The sequence below is a fragment of the Mesoplodon bidens genome (genome assembly GCF_964165515.1).
Source record: "Mesoplodon bidens genome assembly, chromosome: 8".
Lineage (NCBI taxonomy): Eukaryota > Metazoa > Chordata > Mammalia > Artiodactyla > Ziphiidae > Mesoplodon > Mesoplodon bidens.
Genome location: NC_138165.1, coordinates 106,809,463 through 106,830,518, shown reverse-complemented (window position 1 = coordinate 106,830,518; position 21,056 = coordinate 106,809,463). Strand labels below are relative to the sequence as shown.

General features: G+C 40.2%; 1 protein-coding gene across 2 annotated transcripts in view; it reads right to left on the bottom strand.

Moving 5' to 3' along the window:
• Positions 1 to 21,056, bottom strand: part of GIGYF2 (GRB10 interacting GYF protein 2) — a 131,860-nt gene that overhangs the window by 8,904 nt on the left and 101,900 nt on the right. For both annotated transcript variants that reach the window (XM_081241819.1, XM_081241820.1), the window contains 4 exons: positions 19,194 to 19,430; positions 4,271 to 4,393; positions 1,368 to 1,574; positions 1,027 to 1,232 (listed from right to left, as the gene is read on the bottom strand). In XM_081241819.1, coding sequence (XP_081097945.1) covers positions 1,027 to 1,232; positions 1,368 to 1,574; positions 4,271 to 4,393; positions 19,194 to 19,430 — 773 coding nt within the window. The remainder of the gene's footprint in view (positions 1 to 1,026; positions 1,233 to 1,367; positions 1,575 to 4,270; positions 4,394 to 19,193; positions 19,431 to 21,056) is intronic.

The window sequence follows — 21,056 nt, the reverse complement described above, 5'->3', positions numbered from 1 at the left end:
ACAAACAACAACAACAAACCCGAAACAAAAAAACTAAAATACTGGGGGTGGGGGGGAGGGGGGGTTACTCAATACCCCCTTAAAATCTAGCCTCAGTTAATACATTCTAGTTTGTGAATACAGGGCTTCTTTTCAGAGAAATTATTAAATGCTCCCCTATGTGTCCTTCAGGAAGACTTTAAATTTTGCTAAGCCTCAGTTTCCTCATCTGTAAAATGGTACTAATACTTCTTTGGGTTATCAAAAGGAATAAAGATACTATATGCAAAGGCCTAGAGCATAGTGCCTGGCAAAAATGCTCAATAAACTGACATTTAGTGTCCTATTCATAACACATTAAGCCCTCAATCAAGAAGATATATTCTGACAACACTACCATTTATTAAGTAGTTACTATGTGCCAGGCACTTTACTAACTACTTCACATGTATTCATTTAACCTTTAGAACCACACCCATGAAGTTATTATCTTCATTTTACAGATGAGGGAACTGAGGCTCAAAGAGGTTCCCTCTTGCCCAAGGTCACACAGCTAATAAGTGGTAGTGCTGGGATTTGAGTTGATGTGTTTAACATGAAAACCCATGTTCGTTCAAAAAACCTGTATACTGAGGAAAGAAAGATGAATGTAAAATGTAACTAATTTATCATAAAAATAAAATGGTTTTAGTGTTTATAATACTCATAGTATAAGTAACTTAAAAATATAAATTTAGAGAAAAATGCTAAAATCTAGAGAATACCTTGGTGAAATATTCCACAGCAATAACAAAAATATTAAGTGGTTACCATGTGACAGGCAATGGACTAAGTGTCCAGCAACCAAAGGAGCTCCTAGTAATAATACAGATGTGTTTCCACAGGGAAGAAAAGCAATCATCAAACTATGATCTCACGTGTTAGGATATAGGTGAAAATAAGTAAAAACTAAATAACTACCTTTCTCTGGCCACCCCATATCCTACTCCTCATACGCCGCATCCCCCAACCCACCAAAGGGCATAGGTTGATCATTCTGAGCCCTACCTGAGACTGGCGTTGTTTTTATTTTTGTTTGTTGAATTCCTGGGTCCCACCTCTTTCACTGCATCATCCCAGAATCCCATGTTGGAGTTTTTAGTGTCAGCATTACTCCAGATACTACTGACTAGGTCAGATGCCCACTGGTTAGGGGGACCAGCATTTATCGAGCCCCAAACAGAATTCCCAAGGCTGGTGTGCAGGTTGGAATGCTGTTAAAGAAAAGGAGACAAATAATTACAGTTAACAATATTAAAAAGATAAAAAGGGAGTCCACAGAAGTTGGGAAAGATGACTTAACTTATAACACCAGTCCATACAGTGACTGCTTAGGAAAATGAACCCACCGGATTATTCCGGGCTCTGCTGGGTTGCTGGTGCTGCTGCTGCTGCTGCTGCTTCTGCATTTGCCTGGCTTCTTCCTGTTGTATCTCCAGAAGGGACTTTGCAGTACCTGCGGGTTTGCTGACATTCCCCCACCCTGAGAGTTTCTGCTGTTGCTGCTGTTGCTGCTGCTGGAGAGCTTTCATCAACTCCCTCTGCTGGCGCCTCTGCTGCAGGCACAGAAACAGAGGCACCTCAGGATTCCGTTGTTAAACAAAAATAGTTACAAATGTCCAGTATACTAAATGGAATGTAAATACACAGCAGCTATATAAAATTAAGCACCATGACAGAGTTAACTCCTCTACTGCAAATAAAGATGTAAACTGCCAGAAGTACGAACAGGAGAATAAAAAGAAATTAAGAATTACTTCTTAAAATTCAGTAGGGCTTTTGGTTAAGCATAAAAGCAAAATATATGTTGACTTCCAAAGCCCTACCAACATGACAGAAAAAAAGTTTTTTCTAAAGCATAAACCTTAAGGACAAGAAGAATAAAATAGACTTTAAAAGCTGGAAAGCAGGCAGATAAAGATAGCCAATATAAAAGACCGAGTAAGTTGAAACCTAAGTAAAGGAAGCTCAGAAACAGGCCAATTCACAGAGAAAGCTCAGGAATTAGAGGTAGGGGTATCTCACATAGAAGAAGACAGGCTGAAGGTCTGTAATAAAGCAGCACGGAGACCCTAACTACCTCCCCAACCCAAAGCAGTTAACAGCTATCCCTCTCTCCCCAGAAGAAAATTAAAACTTTCCTTTTTCAAGAGGCTGAACCAGATTAGCAGATTAGTCTATAGGAAAGCTGACCCAGGACAAGAGAATACACCCACAGATACCAACAGATGGTGGGACTCCAACAGAACAGACCATTACAGCAAAGCCCAGCAAGGTGCTGTATATACCAGAACCTCCAAACAGCTTTTCTGTGCCTTATGCCTAAATATGAACGAATAGCTCAGGATCAACAAACACTTGACAGAGCTTCTAAGATGAAAGCCAAAGACCAAATCAAACAAACAAAATTCTGTGGAAACAGAAACAAGACAAGGGAAAACAGGAGCTAGCTTTTTAAAATGCTATCAGTAAGTAATATTTTTAGAGGTAAGATAGTGCAGTCAGTAAAACAAGAGTAAGAGGCTATAAAAAGAAACACTCAGAGGAACAACATACGGACTCAGAACTTCAAAATAAGAGAACATACATTAGAAGTTCAATAGAAGGACTGAAAGATAGGACTGAAGAAATACTCCATCAGAAAAGATAAGAGACGGAAAGCGGGAGAGAAAATATGAGAAAACCAAAATCAGTCCAGGAGGGCAACGTGCAGATGACAAAAATTCGAGAAAAACAGAGCACCGGTACAGCAAGCCAAGCACGTTCAGATCTGAACAGGTTACAGGGTCCTGGGAAGGACACCTCCAGGGAAAGAATGAAACAGAATTGTCATAGGTTTTCCCTATGTGAGAAATACCTACGGAGTGGCATTTTATACCTTTGGAAGAGTGCAGGAAGACTTAAGAGTTCAAAGAAAATTAATCAAATAAAAACACAAGGCAATAATTAACTTCTAACAGACAAAAATATGAATAAGAAAAGACCTGTGATTTCAACTCTGAGGACCACTATTATTATTTTTAAGCAGAGACCAAAATTATTGGAGCAATTTCTAGCCTCGAAGGGGGAAGATATACTCTGCTCTGCATTCAGCTGTTAACCTTTTAGAAAAGAGAGATGATTTCAGAGAAAGTTCAGTCTCTTTTTTTTTCTTAAGAGCGTGGGAAATAAGGTAGTTTTTAAGGTGAAGCAACATTTTAACCTACTGGATGACGTCATGCACGCTACATGGTAACCGTGCACAGACAATTCCCGTGGTCTTCAGTGCACCACACCACCCGGACCAGGATGACAGCTGGCATTCGCGACCAACTTGACGGCTCCGCCTCAACTTATATCCACATGAATCACTTTCTTCAAGACTCTGCTACCTCATACCACCTTCTCAGAGAGGCCTTCCCAGACGGCACTACCTAAAACTAGACAATCACTACCACCACCAATACTATCCCCAACTCCTAGGCCCCTCCTCACTTCATTGTTCTTTCTGACACATACTGCCTTCTAGAACTCCATGTTTTACTTCATTTTTATTGTTCATATCCCCTCAACTAAAGGTAAGCTTTATGAAGGCACAGAATTTTGTCTGTTGTAGACTCAACTGTATCCCCAGACTAAAACTGCAACTGAGGAGCAACTATGTGATGGACAGATGGATGGATGGGTGGGTGAATATGGCACCTAATGGCATGCTGAGCCAAACCATTTTACTTACTTTCTCTTTTCTGTCAAGAACTGTGTTCTGCTGCCCTCTCCCTAACACCTTTCTCTCTTTTGTATCCTTCCTATCCTAATGAGGAACTATAGGATAAAGACTTATAGGCAGAGAGGCGTTATTTGTGTCATATTTTAAGTTTTTCTAGGTTAGTCAGAAAACCCAATACCCTTTAGGGAAAAAAGTGTTCTGCATTCTAAGCATCAAATTTACAAAAGGATATCTGCACAAAACTCACCCCTAATTTTGAAACACCCAAGTAACTTTTATTTATGAGCTATTCTCTCAAGAGCTATGGTTAAAATGTTTAAGGTAACTGAACATTTATGTACCCAATCTTAATGTTATTCCTATGAGAGCCTCCTTCATACTTGCTAGAGACCATATTACAGGATAAAGAGTTGAATAACAAATATCCAATTCAGACACACAGCAGCTCTGACAATAATAGTTATCTTTAGTAGCCACTCAGCCATGATGCACACTAGCTATTCTGAAACACTGATTGTCTAGATCACTGTTACTTTTAATATTTACCTCCTCTCGAAGTTGCCGTTCTCGTTCCTCTTCTAGTTTTTGGATTTCAGCCAATGATAGCGTTGCCTGGGACTGACATGCTGTCGTACTGGACTGCTGGCCCCATGTTGAAGAAGAGGGAAGCTAACAAAAAAAGAAGGCAAATGAGTTCATAAGGAAACATGGACAGGAAACAAAGGGGCAATAATGCATTAGGTACAGCCAGAACATTCATGTTTCTTTCAACTCCATTTAAAACACTCAATTCAAATTTCCTTCTTCAATCCTTTTACGGACTACTCTCCCAGTCAGTCTGCTTCTTTTACGTAATTTTTTTGTCACAAGATTTAAAACAACTTAAGTACATCAATACACTTTTATTTGATCTACCATTAGGAAACTGCAAATTTGTTACACCTGGCATTGACATATACAGCAATATACAACCATAAAGAGAAAGAAGTAAACAAAAGAATCACTAAGTTTTTAATCCAAGGAGGTAATAAAGGACAAGATATGCTACTTTCCAATGAAAGTAGCAAGGGCAAGGTTTCTGAAGGGAGAGCTGAGGAAAGATGCCAGGCACAGTTTTCTATCAGTCTTTCATGAAAGGGAGTTAACCAGGCTGTGCCTTCTAGTAGTGAGCACTAAGCTGGTTTTAATCAATAATTCTATTTTTCCTATGCCTTAAAATTATCAACTAAAATAAAGTGTAAATATATGAGTCCTGAATACTTTAGCGTTCTCAAAATCTTGATTATTTCTAGGGGAATCCCTTGGTCTTTCTGGGCCAGAAGAAAGATACACTCTAATTTTGAGACATCTTATGGCTCTTAAAGGCAAACAAAAACCAAATATAACCAGACTTAAAATATGTTTAATAAAAACAATACATGAGCATGGATGGATCAAAACAAACAAAATGCCAAACAGTCCCAAAAAAGAGTGGCTCTTCAGTAGGAATCTCTAAAACTGGAACTGATGGGATAAGAGTAAAAACAGTTTAAACTGTCACTGATGTTACCAGACAGCTCTCCAATGAGTACCCTCAACACTACCGAACATAATAGATCCTTTAACATTTTTTGCCCAATGATGGGTAGTAGCGGCACTTCTCTCAAAATGCACCTGCGCTAGGGTAGGAGAGGGGTACAGGAGGCAGCTAAGAGAGAAAGATGGGGGACTAAGCAGGCCAAGTTGAGCACAAATGAACTCTTTTTCTCCACAGGAAATGACATGTTTTGGAAAGCACTATCAAGATCAAACCTGGCAGCAACACCTGGAGGACCCGTAAAAATGTAGATGCCCCGGCCCCACACTTAAGGAATCAGAAGACCCAAAGGTAAAGCCAACTAATTCGCATATTTTTGTAATTCTGATGCAGTCAGAACCAGCAACCACTGATGCTGTCGAAACTCTCAGTGGCTGCATCAGCCCGCCGTACCCAGAAACCAATCGCCAGTCCTCTTCAGCAGAAACTCAGCCAGCATCAAGAACTGATTCACTGCCTCCTGAAATGGCCTATTCCTCTTTCAAGAACCTCTGAAATCCTCCTATATTTTGTGCCAAAGTATACTTCACTGTACTTTTTGCTCATGATGCATGCATGAGTCTGCTCTCTGGAGTAATGCAGAACAAATCCAAGTTTTTTCACATGACAGACAAACGTCTGCAGATAGCTATCAATTCCCCTTAAGTCTTACTTGTACATAAGAAATAATACTCCATCACTCCATCAACATTGCCTCAGGGCATTTTCCAGTTCAACCAACATCCTGTACTGCCCACTCAGAGAACTGAAGTTTGTCCATCACGCTTTTCAGAACAACTCTTTCCCAAGTCAGAAGCAAACAGTTGGGAATTTGGTACATTTTCTGCCCCCTGAATGTCTAATTATGCTTTGCTTATTTAAAAAACCTTACTTTTTTTTTTCCTGCCCTGACACTGCTACCTTACTTTTTCAACACTATCTTTGATAACATTTTTTAAAGAAAATCTGCTAAAACTCAGTAAGAACAGAGAGTCTGTGGTACTAGCACCATGACCCACTCTCTCCCAACTCCTAGCTCAGCCAGACAGAAACACTACTTCAGATGAAGGCAGCAAAGAACACAGGCCTCCCTCTCTCCCCATTAGCTGACAGTCAGTGGGCTGGCTTCCTGGAAAGAGCACAATATCAGCAATTCTCATCCTGGCTCCAGCTACCTGTTGCAAAGGCTAAGTTACGGACAAATACAGCTGAGAGGTGGGGTGGCTCCCTTCTTATGCCTAGCCCCGACTTCTGGGATGGAAACTACACAGTGCTTACAGAGACTACTAGGGCCCTGACTGCCACTTTGAAAGGCAGAGGTTCCCCGCCACCAGGAGAGGCAAGCCAAGAAGACCTAAGGCTACTGCCCCTCCCCCAAGGGCTCAATTCATAAAGCAGGCGCCACTGTTCCCAGCTCCAGAGCTGTGACTCTGGGACTTCTGTCTTGAAGCACAGGTGGGAGGAACAGATTCGAATAGAGAGAGCTGCAGATCTCTTCCCAAAGGAACTGGCTTCATTTGCAACAGTGTGTGGAGAGTGAGGAGTTCAAGCCTAAGGGCACTTTCAAAAACAGTGGATGTTGCAGTGAAAGGCAAGGGGTTAACTGGTAGATTCACTGGAGATACAGGCTAAACTGTACTCTGCTTCTTTGTCTCAGAGAACCAAGCTACAAGGAGTCTGCCTGGGGTCAGAACAAATCTCAAATATAAACCTCAGGAAGTACCTCTTCAAAAGAGCCTGAGTTTGATTGGATCAGGCTTTTGGAACATTTTATGCCCGAGGGTTCTTCTGAGAATAGAGTAATCCAGTTGGCAACTAGTGGAGTGAGTTTAACAGCTAAATGTGGAACAAGCCAGTCAAAGAGAGCCCAGCCCAAACCACTGTCAGCCCAGAGTGACTGTGAGCATGCCCAATGCTGCATCCCCAGAGAAGCTGCAGCAGAGGCTTCACACTACTGGGGAGAGGCGGGCAAGTTTACTAAATTAATCTAGCTAGCCACAAAACAAATAATAATAAGGAGTGGGGGCGGAGGGAGGACCAGAACCCAGAATTGCTACAATGCATTAGCAAAAAAGTCTAGTTTCCAACAAAAAATTATGAGACATGTAAAAAAATTATGAGAAAGTATATCTATATACCAGGAAAAAAGCTGGCAACAGAAACTGCCTGTGACAGTGAGTGATCAGATGTCAGATTAAACAAAGACATCAAAGCCTTATAAATATGTTCTGAGAAGGAAACCATGATTAAAGTAGTAAAAGTAGACATGTTAACAATGTCACATCAAATAAACAATATCAATAAAGATACAGAGATTATTTTTTAAATAATCCATGAGATTAGAAAATGCTATGAGATTAGAAATGAATTACAGGGAAAAAAACGTAAAAAACACAAACACAGAGAGGCTAAATAATACGTTACTAAATAACCAAGAGATCACTGAGGAAATCAAAAAATACCTAGAGACAAATTACAAAAAAACACAACGATCCAAAACCTATGGGATGCAGCAAAAGCAGTTCTAAGAGGGAAGTTTATAGCAATACAAGCCTACCTCAAGAAACAAGAAAAATCTCAAATAAACAATCTAACCTTACACCTAAAGGAACTAGAGAAAGAAGAGCAAACAAACCTCAAAGTTAGCAGAAGGAATGAAATCATAAACATCAGAGCAGAAATAAATGAAATAGAAACAAAGAAAACAATAGCAAAGATCAATAAAACTAAAAGCTGGTTCTTTTGAGAAGATAAACAAAATTGATAAACCATTAGCCAAACTCATCAAGAAAAAGAGGGAGAGGACTCAAATCAATAAAATTAGAAATGAAAAAGGAGAAGTTACAACAGAACCACAGAAATACAGAAGCATCCTAAGAGACAACTACAAGCAACTCTATGCCAATAAAATGGACAACCTGGAAGAAATGGACAAATTCTTAGAAAGGTATAACCTTCCTAGACTGAACCAGGAAGAAATAGAAAATATGAACAGACCAATCACAAGTAAGGAAACTGAAACTCTGATTAAAAACCTTCCAACAGGGCTTCCCTGGTGGCTCAGTGGTTAAGAATCAGCCTGCTAATGCAGAGGACACGGGTTCGAGCCCTGGTCCGGGAAGATCCCACATGCCACGGAGCAACTAAGCCTGTGCGCCACAACTACTGAGCCTGCGCTCTAGAGCCTGCGCGACACAACTACTGAGCCCACGTGCCACAACTACTGAAGCCCGCACGCCTAAAGCCCGTGCCCCACAAGAGAAGCCACTGCAATGAGAAGCCCGCGCACTGCAACAAAGGGTAGCCCCTGCTCACCACAACTACAGAAAGCCTGGGTGCAGCAATGAAGACCCAACATAGCCAAAAATAAATAAATAAAAGTAAATTTATTAAAAAAAAAATCTTCCAACAAACAAAAGTCCAGGACCAGATGAGTTCACAGGTGAATTCTATCAAACATTTAGAGAAGAGCTAACACCCATCCTTCTCAAACTCTTCCAAAAAATTGCAGAGGAAGGAACACTCCCAAACTCATTCTATGAGGCCACCCTGATACCAAAACCAGACAAAGATACTACAAAAAAAGAAAATTACAGACCAATATCACTCATGAATATAGATGCAAAAATGCTCAACAAAACACTAGCAAACAGAATCCAACAACACATTAAAAGGATCATACACCATGATCAAGTGGGATTCATCCCAGGGATGCAAGGAGTCTTCAATATATGCAAATCAATCAATGTGATACACCATATTAACAAACTGAAGAATAAAAACCCTATGATCATCTCAATAGATGCAGAAAAAGCTTTTGACAAAATTCAACACCCACTTATGAGGGCATAGAGGGAACCTACCTCAACATAATAAAGGCCATATACAACAAACCCACAGCAAGCATCATTCTCAACGGTGAAAAACTGAAAGCATTTCCTCTAAGATCAGGAACAAGACAAGGATGTCTACTCCCACCACTATTATTCAACATAGTTTTGGAAGTCCTAGCCACAGCAATCAGAGAAGAAAAAGAAATAAAAGGAATCCAAATCAGAAAAGAAGAAGTAAAGCTGTCACTGTTTGCAGATGACATGATGCTATACATAGAGAATCCTAAAGATGCTACCAGAAAACTGCTAGAGCTAATCAATGAATTTGGTAGACTAGCAGGATACAAAATTAATGCACAGAAATCTCTTGCATTCCTATATACTAATGATGAAAAATCTGAAAGAGAAATTAAGGAAACACTCCCATTTACCACTGCAACAAAAAGAATAAAATACCCAGGAATAAACCTACCTAGGGAGACAAAAGACCTGTATGCAGAAAACTATAAGACACTGATGAAAGAAATTAAAGATGACACAAACAGATGGAGAGACATACCATGTTCTTGGATTGGAAGAATCAATATTGTGAAAATGACTATACTACCCAAAGCAATCTACAGATTCAGTGCAATCCCTATCAAATTACCAGTGGTATTTTTTACAGAACTAGAACAAAAAAATCTTAAAATTTGTATGGAGACACAGAAGTCCCCAAATAGCCAAAGCAGTCTTGAGGGAAAAAAACGGTGCTGGAGGAATCAGACTCCCTGACTTCAGACTATACTACAAGTCTACAGTAATCAAGACAATATGGTACTGGCACAAAAGCAGAAATATAGATCAATGGAACAGGATAGAAAGACCAGAGATAAACCCACACACCTGTGGTCAACTAACCTATGACAAAGGAAGCAAGGATATACAATGGAGAAAAGACAGTCTCTTCAATAAGTGGTGCTGGGAAAACTGGATAGCTACATGTAAAAGAATGAAATTAGAACACTCCCTAACACCATACACAAAAATAAACTCAAAATGGATTAGAGACCTAAATGTAAGACAGGACAGTATAAAACTCTTAGAGGAAAACATAGGAGGAACACTCTTTGACATAAATCACAGCAAGATCTTTTTTGATCCACCTCCGAGAGTAATGGAAATAAAACCAAAAATAAACAAATGGGACCTAATGAAACTTAAAAGTTTTTGCAAAGCAAAGGAAACTACAAACAAGACGAAAAGACAACCCTCAGAATGGGAGAAAATATTTGCAAACGAATCAACCGACAAAGGATTAATCTCCAAAATATATAAACAGCTCATGCAGCTCAATATTAAAAAAACAAACAGCCCAATCCAAAAATGGGCAGAAGACCTAAATAGACATTTCTCCAAAGAAGACATACAGATGGCCAAGAAGCACATGAAAAGCTGCTCAACATCACTCATTATTAGAGAAATGCAAATCAAAACTACAATGAGGTATCACCTCACACCGGTTAGAATGCACATCATCAGAAAATCTACAAACAACAAATGCTGGAGAGGGTGTGGAGAAAAGGGAACCATCTTGCACTGTTGGTGGGAATGTAAACTGATACAGCCACTATGGAGAACAGTATGGAGGTTCCTTAAAAAACTAAAAATAGAATTACCATATGACCCAGCAATCCCACTACTGGGCATATACCCTGAGAAAACCATAATTCAAAAACACACATGCACCCCAATGTTCACTGCAGCACTATTTACAATAGCCAGGTCATGGAAGCAACCTAAATGCCCATCAACAGACGAATGGATAAAGAAGATGGGGTACATATATACAATGGAATATTACTCAGCCATAAAAAGGAACGATACTGGGTCACTTGTAGAGACGTGGCTGGATCTAGAGACTGTCATACAGAGTGAAGTAAGTCAGAAAGAGAAAAACAGATATCGTATATTAACACATATATGTGGAACCTAGAAAGATGGTACAGATGAACCGGTTTGCAGGGTTGAAATTGAGACACAGATGTAGAGAACAAACATATGGACACCAAGGGGGGAAAGCGGCAGGAGGGTGGGGTGGTGGTGTGATGAACTGGGAGATTGGGATTGACATATATACACTAATATGTATAAAATGGATAACTAATAAGAACCTGCTGTATAAAAAAATAAATAAAATTCAAAATAAAAAACAAAAAAGAACCAAAAGGAAATTCTGGAGTTCAAAAATGTAATAACTGAAATGAAAAATCACTGCAGGAGCTCAAAAGTATATCTGAACTGGCAAAAGAATTTAGTGAACTTGAAGAGAGAGCAACAGAGATTATGCAATCCAAAGAAGAGAGAAAAAAAGAATAAAAAAAAATGGAGAGCCTTAGAGAAATGTGAGATACCACTGAGTGCACCAACATGTGCATAACACAAGTATCAGAAGAAGAGGAAAGAGGAGCAGAAAAATTGTGACCTAAGTCTCAAATTTATAGAAAAAACACTAATCTACATATCCAAGAAGCTGAACAAACTCCAAACAGGATAAACCCAAAGAGATCCACAAACAGACATTATCATGGTAAAAATGCTGAAAGCCAAAAACAAGGAGAAAATCTTGAAAGCAGCAATAAGGAGGAAAAACAAATTATCACTCACTAGGGAATCCCAATAAAATAAACATCGGACTTCTCATCAGAGACAATGAAGGCCAGAAGGCAGTGGGATAAGATATTCAAAGTCTTCAAAAGAACAAAAACTGTCAACCAAGAATTCTATATTCAGTAAAGCTACTTTTCAAAAATGAAGGCGAAATAAAGACATTCCCAGATAAAAGTAGAAAATGTGTGGCCAGCAGACTCACCTTACAAGAAATACTAATGGAAGTTCTTCAGGCTAAAAGCAAGCGACCCTAGAAAATAGTCTGAATCCGCATGAGAAAGTGAAGAGCACCAATAAAATTAATTATGTAATTATAAAAAACTGTAATACATGTATATTTCTTCCTCTTTTAACTGATTTTAAAAGCAACTGTATAAAACAATGTATATATATTGTTGGACCTATAACATACAAAAATCTAATATGTCAAAAATGGCACAAAGGAGTTAAGTGAAAACAAAGCTGTATTAAGCGAATGACTCCATATGGTTAACTTGAATCCACAGGTACAAATTAAGAGAAGCAGAAATGATAAATAAGGTTATATAACAAAAGCTATACGTACATACTTGCTCTCCTTCTCTCAGCGTCTTTAAGAGACAATATAATATAAAGTAATAAATATAACATTTTATCATTGCATTTGTAACATTTACAAGATGTGATACAACAAAAATACCACAAAAAAGGAGAAAAAAGGAACAGAGTTTTAAGAGAGTAGCATATCTGTGTCAAACTGGAATTAAGTTAGAGTAAACCTGAAGTTGATTCTGGTAAGTTAAGATGTGTATGGTAAGCCCTAGATCAACCACTGAGAAAATAACACACAAAAAATATAGTGATGAAAATCATTAAGGATATTAAAATGCTATATTAGAAAATAATTTATTTAACACAAAAAGAAGCAGTAAAAGAACAGAGAAACAGAAAGGATGTAAAAAACAGAAAGTAAAATGGCAGATATAAATCCAACTATATCAATAATATCATTAAATATGAATAGGCTAAAGAATCCAATAAAAAGGCAGAGATTATCAGACTGGATAAGAAAATAAGATTGAACTATACTGTCGAAAAGAGATGTAATTTATATTCAAAGGTATAAACAGATCAAAAAGTAAAAGAATAAACAAAGATCAGGCAAACAGCAACCACAAGAGACCTGGAATCACTACACCATTATCAGACAAAACATACTTTAAAACAAAAAAAATGTTAATAGAGATAAAGAGGAACATTTTATGATAATAAAAGGGTCAATCCAGCAGGAACGTATATAACAATTATAAACATATATGCACCTAACAAGAGAGCACCAAAATACATGAAGCAAGAAATGGCAGAAATAGAAGGAGATATACAATTCAACAGTAATACTTCGAGACTTCAATACTCCACTTTCAGTAAGAGGCAAAACAACTACAAGATCAATGAGGAACTAGAAGACTTGAACAACACTATAAACTGACTAGACCTAGTAAACATCTATTGAACACTCCACTCAACAAGAGTAGACTATACGTTCTTCTCAAGTGAACATGGAACATTCTTCAGGATAGACCTAAAGAAGGTAAAACTTTATGCCAGAAATAAAACTTTATTCTAAGACATAAAACTAAACTTCAATAATTCATTTAAAAGAATAGAAATAATACAAAGTATGTTCTCTGATCACAACGGAACAAAATTAGAAATGAGTAAGAAATAAATTTTGGAAACTCTCAAATAAGTGAAACTAAAACACTCCCAAATAACCAATGGATCAAAGAAGAAATCAAAACTTACGGGTAGCAGCTAAAGCAATTTATAACTGCAAATGCCTAATTGAGATACTAGAGAAAAAGAGCAAACTAAGCTTACAGCAAGCAGAAGGCAAGAAATAATAAAGATGAAAGAAGAAATTAATGAACTAAATAAGCGAAAAATAGAGAAAAATCAATGAAACCAAAAACCAGTTCTCTAAAAATATCAACAAAACCGACTTAACCTGACTGTCCATGAGGAAAAAACCCCAAAAGACTCAAATTACTACAATCAGAAATAAAAGAAGCACATCACTACTGATCTTACAGGAACAAAAAGAAACAGGAATACTATGAACAAGTGCTTGCCAATCAATTAGATAACCTAGATGAAAAAGACAGATTTCTATAAAGATATAAACTAACCAAAACTAACTCAAGAAGAAATAGATGATCCAAACAGACCTATTAGAAGTAAAGACATGGAATTAGTAATCAAAAAACGACCCACAAATAAAAGCCCAAGCACAAATGGTTTCATCACCACTGAACTCTACCAAACATTTAAAGAAGAATTAATACAAATTCTTCACAAACTCTTCCAAAAAATTGGAGGGAACATTTCCCGACTCATTCTTCAAGGCCAGCATTACCCTGACACCAAAACCAAAGAAATCACAGGGGAAAACAAACACACACTACAGACAAATACCTCTTATGAACATGGACATAAAAATCCTCACTTCCTTTAGCCTAATGAAGGGCATCTACAACATTAAATTTAATGGTGAGAGACTGGATGTTTTCCCCCACATCAACCCAAGATCAGAAATAAGACAAGAACATTCACACTTGCCATTTCTATTAAACACTGTACTGGGGTTCTAGCCAGGGCAATTAGGCAAGAAAAAGAAATAAAAGACTGGGGGGAAAAGTAGTAAAACTACCTCTATTTGCAGATAACATGATCTTGTGTACAGAAAATCCTAATGACTCCACTATGACACTATTAATTAACCAGTCCAGCAAGATTGCAGAATACAAGCTCAATACACAAAAATCAACTGTACATCTATACACTTGCAAAGAACAATCTGAAAACGAAATTTTGAAAATTCCATTTACAATAGCATCACAAAGACAAAATACTTAAGAATAAATTTAACAAAAGAAGTACAAAAGTTATACTCTAAAAACTACAAAACACTGAAAAGAAATTCAAGAAGATCTAAATAAATATAAAAACATCCCATGTTTACAGATTAGAAGCCTTAATATTGTTAAGATGTCAAAACTCCCCAAACTGATCTACAGAGTTAATGCAATCCCTATCAGAATCCCAGTTGGCTTCTTTGTGAAAACTGACAAACTCATTCTAAAATTCATATGGAATTGAAACACAGGAGAGCCAAAACAATATGGAAAAAAAAGAACAAATCTGGAGAACTCACACTTTCTGATTTCAAACTTAACTACAAAGCAACAGTAATGTCAAAGCAGTGTTTTACTAGCACAGTGATCATACAGATCACCTGACTAGAATTCAGAGTGCAGAAATGAACCCACATGTCTAATTTTTAAGACGAGCACCACAGCCATTCAGTGGACAAAGAACAGTTTTTTCAACAAATGGTGCTAGGACAACCAGATAAATCACATGCAAAAGAATGAAGTCAAACCCTTACCTCACATAATTTACAAAAATTAACTCAAAATGGATCAAAGAGTTAAAACTACAAAGCCTTAGAAGATGGGATTCTGTAAAACTTTATGACCTCAGATTTAGCAATTCTTAGATATGACAACAAAAGCACAGGCAACAACAACAAAAATAATTTGGACTTCATCAAAATTTTAAACTTTTGAAAAAAAAAATTTTTAACTTTTGTGTATCAAAGGCCACTATCAAGGAGGTAAAAAAAAACAAATAATAGAAAATATTTTTAAATCATTTGATATGGAACTTAAATATTGAACATATAAAGAACCCTTAAAAAGCTCAGTAATAGGGCTTCCCTGGTGGCGCAGTGGTTGAGAGTCCGCCTGCCGATGCAAGGGACACGGGTTCGTGCCCCGGTCCGGGAAGATCCCACATGCCGCGGAGCGGCTGGGCCCGTGAGCCATGGCCGCTGAGCCTGTGCGTCCAGAGGCTGTGCTCCGCAACGGGAGAGGCCACAACAGTGAGAGGCCCGCGTACCGCAAAAAAAAAAAACAAAAAAAACCCCTCAGTAATAAAAAGACAAAACAGTTTAAAAATAGGCAAAGGAGGGCTTCCCTGGTGGCGCAGTGGTTAAGAATCCGCCTGCCAATGCAGGGGACAAGGGTTCAAGCCCTGGTCCGGGAAGTTCCCACATGCCGCAGATCAAGCCCTGGTCCGGGAAGTTCCCACATGCCGCGGAGCAACTAAGCCCGTGCGCCGCAACTACTGAGCCTGCACTCTAGAGCCTGCGAGCCACAACTACGGAGGCCCGCATGCCTAGAGCCCGTGCTCCTCAACAAGAGAAGCCAACATAATGAGAAGCCCACGCACTGCAACGAAGAGTAGCCCCCGCTCGCCGCAACTAGAGAAAGCACACACCCAGCAAGGAAGACCCAACGCAGCCAAAAATAAATAAATAAATAAATTTTAAAAAATAGGCAAAGGATTTAAATAGACATTTCTTCAAAGAAGATATACACATGGTCGATAAATACATAAAAAGATGCTCAACATCACAAGTCACCAGGGAAATGCAAACCAAAATCACAAGTTATCACTTCACACCTACTAGGATGGCTATAATCAAAAAGTCAGATAATATGGGTTGATGAGGATGTGGAGAAACGTGAACCCTCATACACTAAACGTAAAATGGTGCAGCCACTTTGGAAAACAGTCTGGCAGTTCCTCAAACCATTAAACACACTGTTATTATATGACCCAGGAATTACACTTCTAAATGTGTGTGTGTGTGTGTGTGTGCGCGTGTGTGTGTGTGCACATAAAACTTGTACATGAATATTTAAGGCAGTAGTCATAAAAGCCAAAAGGTAGAAACAGCTCAAATGTCCATCAACTGATGAATGAATACACAGAATCTGGCATATCCACATAATGGAATATTATTCAGTTAAAAAAAGGGAGAAGGGCTTCCCTGGTGGCGCAGTGGTTGAGAGTCCGCCTGCCGATGCAGGGGACACGGGTTCGTGCCCCGGTCTGGGAAGATCCCACATGCCGCAGAGCGGCTAGGCCCGTGAGCCATGGCTGCTGAGCCTGCGCATCCGGAGCCTGTGCTCTGCAAGGGGAGAGGCCACAACAGTGAGAGGCCCGCCTACCGCAAAAAAAAAAAAAAAAAAAAAAAAAAAAAAAAAAAAAAAAAGGGAGAAAAGTATTGATATATGGTACAAGTGAACCTTAAAACATTATGCTAAATGAAAGAAGCCAGTCACAAAAGGCCACATATTATATGATTCCACTGATCTGAAATGTCTAGAATAGGCAAGACAGAATAAAGACAGGAGGTAGATTAGGGGTTACTTAGCCCTAAGTTAGGGAAAAATAGGGGCTGGGGTGTGACAGTTAGAGGGTTTGGGGGGTGGTAATGAAAATGTTCTAAAATCTATTTTGTTGATGGTTGCACCACTGAACTGTGTGCTTTAACTGATTGAATTGCATGGTATGTGAATTATATCTAAATAAAGCCGTCTTAAAAAGCTTTTTTCTCACGAGAGCCTTCAGCAAGTCCTCATAACCATCTCAAGCTCTTTATCTTCAATCAGAATGCTTATCCATAAAGTAGCTCTACAGTCTTCATGGGAGGATAGGAGGGCAAAACCAGACACACAAAAGACACAGAAAAGTTAGGGATCTGGAAGTTACCCCTGCCTTTGTCTTCTCTCTCACCTCCACATTCTTATCGGTCACCACAGCCTGTGACGTAGGGCCTCTTAAGAAAGCCTTTTGACAGCCTTTTCGAGGCCCTGGAGCCAGAGACACATGGGTTCTAATATAGGGCTGTGCTATCAACTGTCAGCTGGACCCAAGGCAAGCGACTTGGTTTCTTAACATTTCTCCTCTTTGGTAAAACACAGGTATTAATACCTAAGCATTATAGGGGTGGTTGTGGGAAAAAAAATGGAAAACTGTCAGTACGTGCCTGACACAAAGCAAGCACTCAGTTATTAGCAGCTTCTCCAACTCCTCCTTTCCAATTTTGCCACCAGTAGGCTTAGGTCAAACTTTTCTATTCCTTGCCTGGACAACTCCATCACCCCCTCTCAACTGGTCTACTGACCTCCAGTTTTGTTCAAGTCCATCTCCTATTTAGCTCTCAAAGTGACTTATTCCCTCCTATAGATCTAGCAGTGTTATTTCCTAGCTGAAAATTCTTTTTACCACTCTAGGTCCTAATTTCTTAATAGAGTATATACAGCCCATGGTGATATGAACCCTGCCCACACTTACCTCTTACCTCACTCTCCAGCAACTTCACTCTGCTCTCACAAACACCCTCTATTCCCCAAACTGTCTGACTTTTTTTTTTCTTTAAATTTAATTTTTTCCCTCCCTTAATGACTCAGTTTAGAAGCTATCTTCTTTCAGGAAGCCTTCCCTAACTTCTCAGGTGGACAGTGGTTCTCACATATTAGTGAGCATCGGAATCCCTGGAGGGCTTATTCAGACAAGATTGCTGGGTCCCATTCCTAAGAGGTTCTGATTCAGTAGGTCTGGGGTAGGGCCCAAGAAGGCGTATTCCTAACGAATTCCCAGGCGATCACGCCCTGAGAATTACTGCCTCATGCCCCCTCTCTCACTACACCCACGCCCCTGTATTCTAATTTTCTGTTTATGTCTTTATCCCATGAGCTCCCTGAAGACAGGGGACACTAAGCCTTATGGCTAGCCATACACCCCATGAGAAGTTATGCAGACTCTACCATAAACCTGCTCCTCCCTCTCCAATTACTCAGAGTTCACTAACAGTCCCACTACTTTCCCGGTCACTGGAGGCTTTTACCATCTAAGAGCCATTCCGACTCCTGCCCCTGTCCCTCAGATCCAGAGAACCACTAAGTCTCGCTGATGCTATTAGGCCAGTTCTCATCCTCTGGCCCTACTCATTCTTACCATCACCATCACACTCTCTTTACTGGTCTCCCAGTCTCACTTTCTACTTATTTGAAATAATGCTTTGAATCCTCCTAAAACAACACTTTGCACACATCACCTCAATCCAACTTTCCATGAACCCCCACCGTCAGCTACGTTTCAAGCCCTGTACGATGGTTCCTATTTACACATCCGAATGTTTATGTTTCCTGCCCTCAGAAGTCTATGAGCTCTCTGAGGACAGTTGCCTTGTCTCATTTATCTGTGTCTTAGCAGTGCTGAAATGATACCGAGTAGGCCCTCCAACGTTTAAATTTATGAACCATACAGACGTACTTGGCTTTGCCTGCATCACTGCTCCTGTCCTACCCTCTTGTATTTGTTCTTCCCTTGTTTAAATGCCTAACACAAAGTACAATGCATCGTATTGTTTCCTTGATCAAAAAACGAAGGTAGCAATATGTAACACAAAAAATGTGCACTGTTTCACTGCTACTGCACTGCCAGCATCTACTTAACTTAAAAAAAAAAAAAAAAAACAACGCTAACCAGTAGCTCCTACGGACGGTCTGGTCTGGTCTAGCTGGTGTCTAGGCTTTACCTTCATCTGCGCCAGCTGCTGCTGCTGCTGCTGCTGCTGCAACCTGCGGAGAGCCTCCTGCTGCTGCTGCCTCTGGCGCAGTAACTCCTTCTGCCGCTGGAGCTCCAGCTCTTTCCTCTTCCGTTCCTCCTCCTCGTGCCGGAGTCTGGCTGCCTCCTCTTCCATTCGCAGCCGGTTCTCCTCTAATCGACGCTGGGCTTCTTCTTCTTCCCGGGCCCATTTCGCAGCCTCCTCTTCCTTCCCAGAAGGAAAAGTAAATGACAATAAAATTTAACTGGGTTTAAAAAGAAAATCTGAATCACTTTTCAAGGCTTCAGTCAGAGGCATGCTTACAGGATAATTATCATGTTTAATTTATTTGCTAATTTCTACATAAAAGGAATGTCACTTTGAACATCTGTGTAAGTACTGATCTCTTAGAGATCACCACAAACTGCAGGCAAGTCTCTTGGAAACTGTTCCAACATTGAGGCAGAGATAGCTTTTCAGGGTGCTGAGTGCAAAGAGCTGTCAGGACCTGCAAGAATACGGATTACCAGGAAAGCCTCAGCCAGTTCTGGACCCAAAGCAACTTCACAAAACCACTTAATTCCATCCCAGGTTCTCACCCGTTATGGCTCACAGACCCCTTGGAAGGTCTCTCCTTGACCCATCTTCTACCCCTCTACTACTTTCTGCAGTACCTTGGCTCATTTTCCTTCTGCTTCCCTCCCTCAAAACCATTCCATGTGCCCCATGGAATTTTCTTGGCCTTCCTCCATGCAGTCTGATCACTGCACCTGCAATGCTCTAGAGCTCAGCGGTCCCCAACCTTTTTGGCACCAGGGACCATTTTCGTGGAAGATAATTTTTCCAAGGACTGGGGGTGGGGGTGAGGTGGCTTCGGGATGATTCAAGCTCATTACATTTATTGTGCACTTTATTTCTGTTATTATTATATCCACTCCACCTCAGATCATCAGGCATTCGATCCCGGGGGTTGGGGACCCCTGCCTAGCTTATCCAGACAGCACATTCCCCTCCATTCTCCAGAACTCAGGGCAGACACCAGCCACTCTATGAGTACGTCCCTAGCCTTCAGGAGGTAGACTTCCCCTCTGCCTTTTGATTATGCCCAACTATACCTTGTCCTCCTCTCTCTGTTTGCTCTTAGCCCATCTGTGGCAGCAACTGTTAACTACCTATCCAGCAAAAATTCCTTTCGGGTTGCTTCTTTGCAGACAGAACCTCCAGTCACATCAGAGGTTTAAAATGCCAGATTTTGCTTTTTAAGCTTCCAGTGTAAACGGGGACAGCCATGTGATCTGATTTAGGCCAAAAGGACGCTTCCAGAAAAGATATTCTTCCCAGACAAAAGGAAAGAAGCATGAGAGAAGGGCCACTCCCTTTCTGGGTACAGGGTATGGTATGATATCCAAAACTCCTAACCATGAGGCAGAAAATGTGAACTCAGAAGTCAATACAGGGCTTCCCTGGTGGCGCAGTGGTTGAGAGTCCGCCTGCCGATGCAGGGGACACGGGTTCGTGCCCCGGTCTGGGAGGATCCCACATGCCGCGGAGCGGCTGGGCCCGTGAGCCATGGCCGCTGAGCCTGCGCGTCCGGAGCCTGTGCTCCGCAACGGGAGAGGCCGCAACAGTGAGAGGCCTGCGTACCACAAAAAAAAAAAAAAAAAGTCAATACACCAGGATTTCCCTGGTGGTCCAGTGGTTAAGAATCTGCCTTCCAATGCAGGGGATGCGGTTTTGATCCCTGGTCGGGGACCTAAGATCCCACATACCGCCGGCAACTAAGCCTGTGAGCTGCAACTACTGAGCCCACGCACCACAACTAGAGAGAAGCCCGCGTGCTGGAACAAAGAGCCC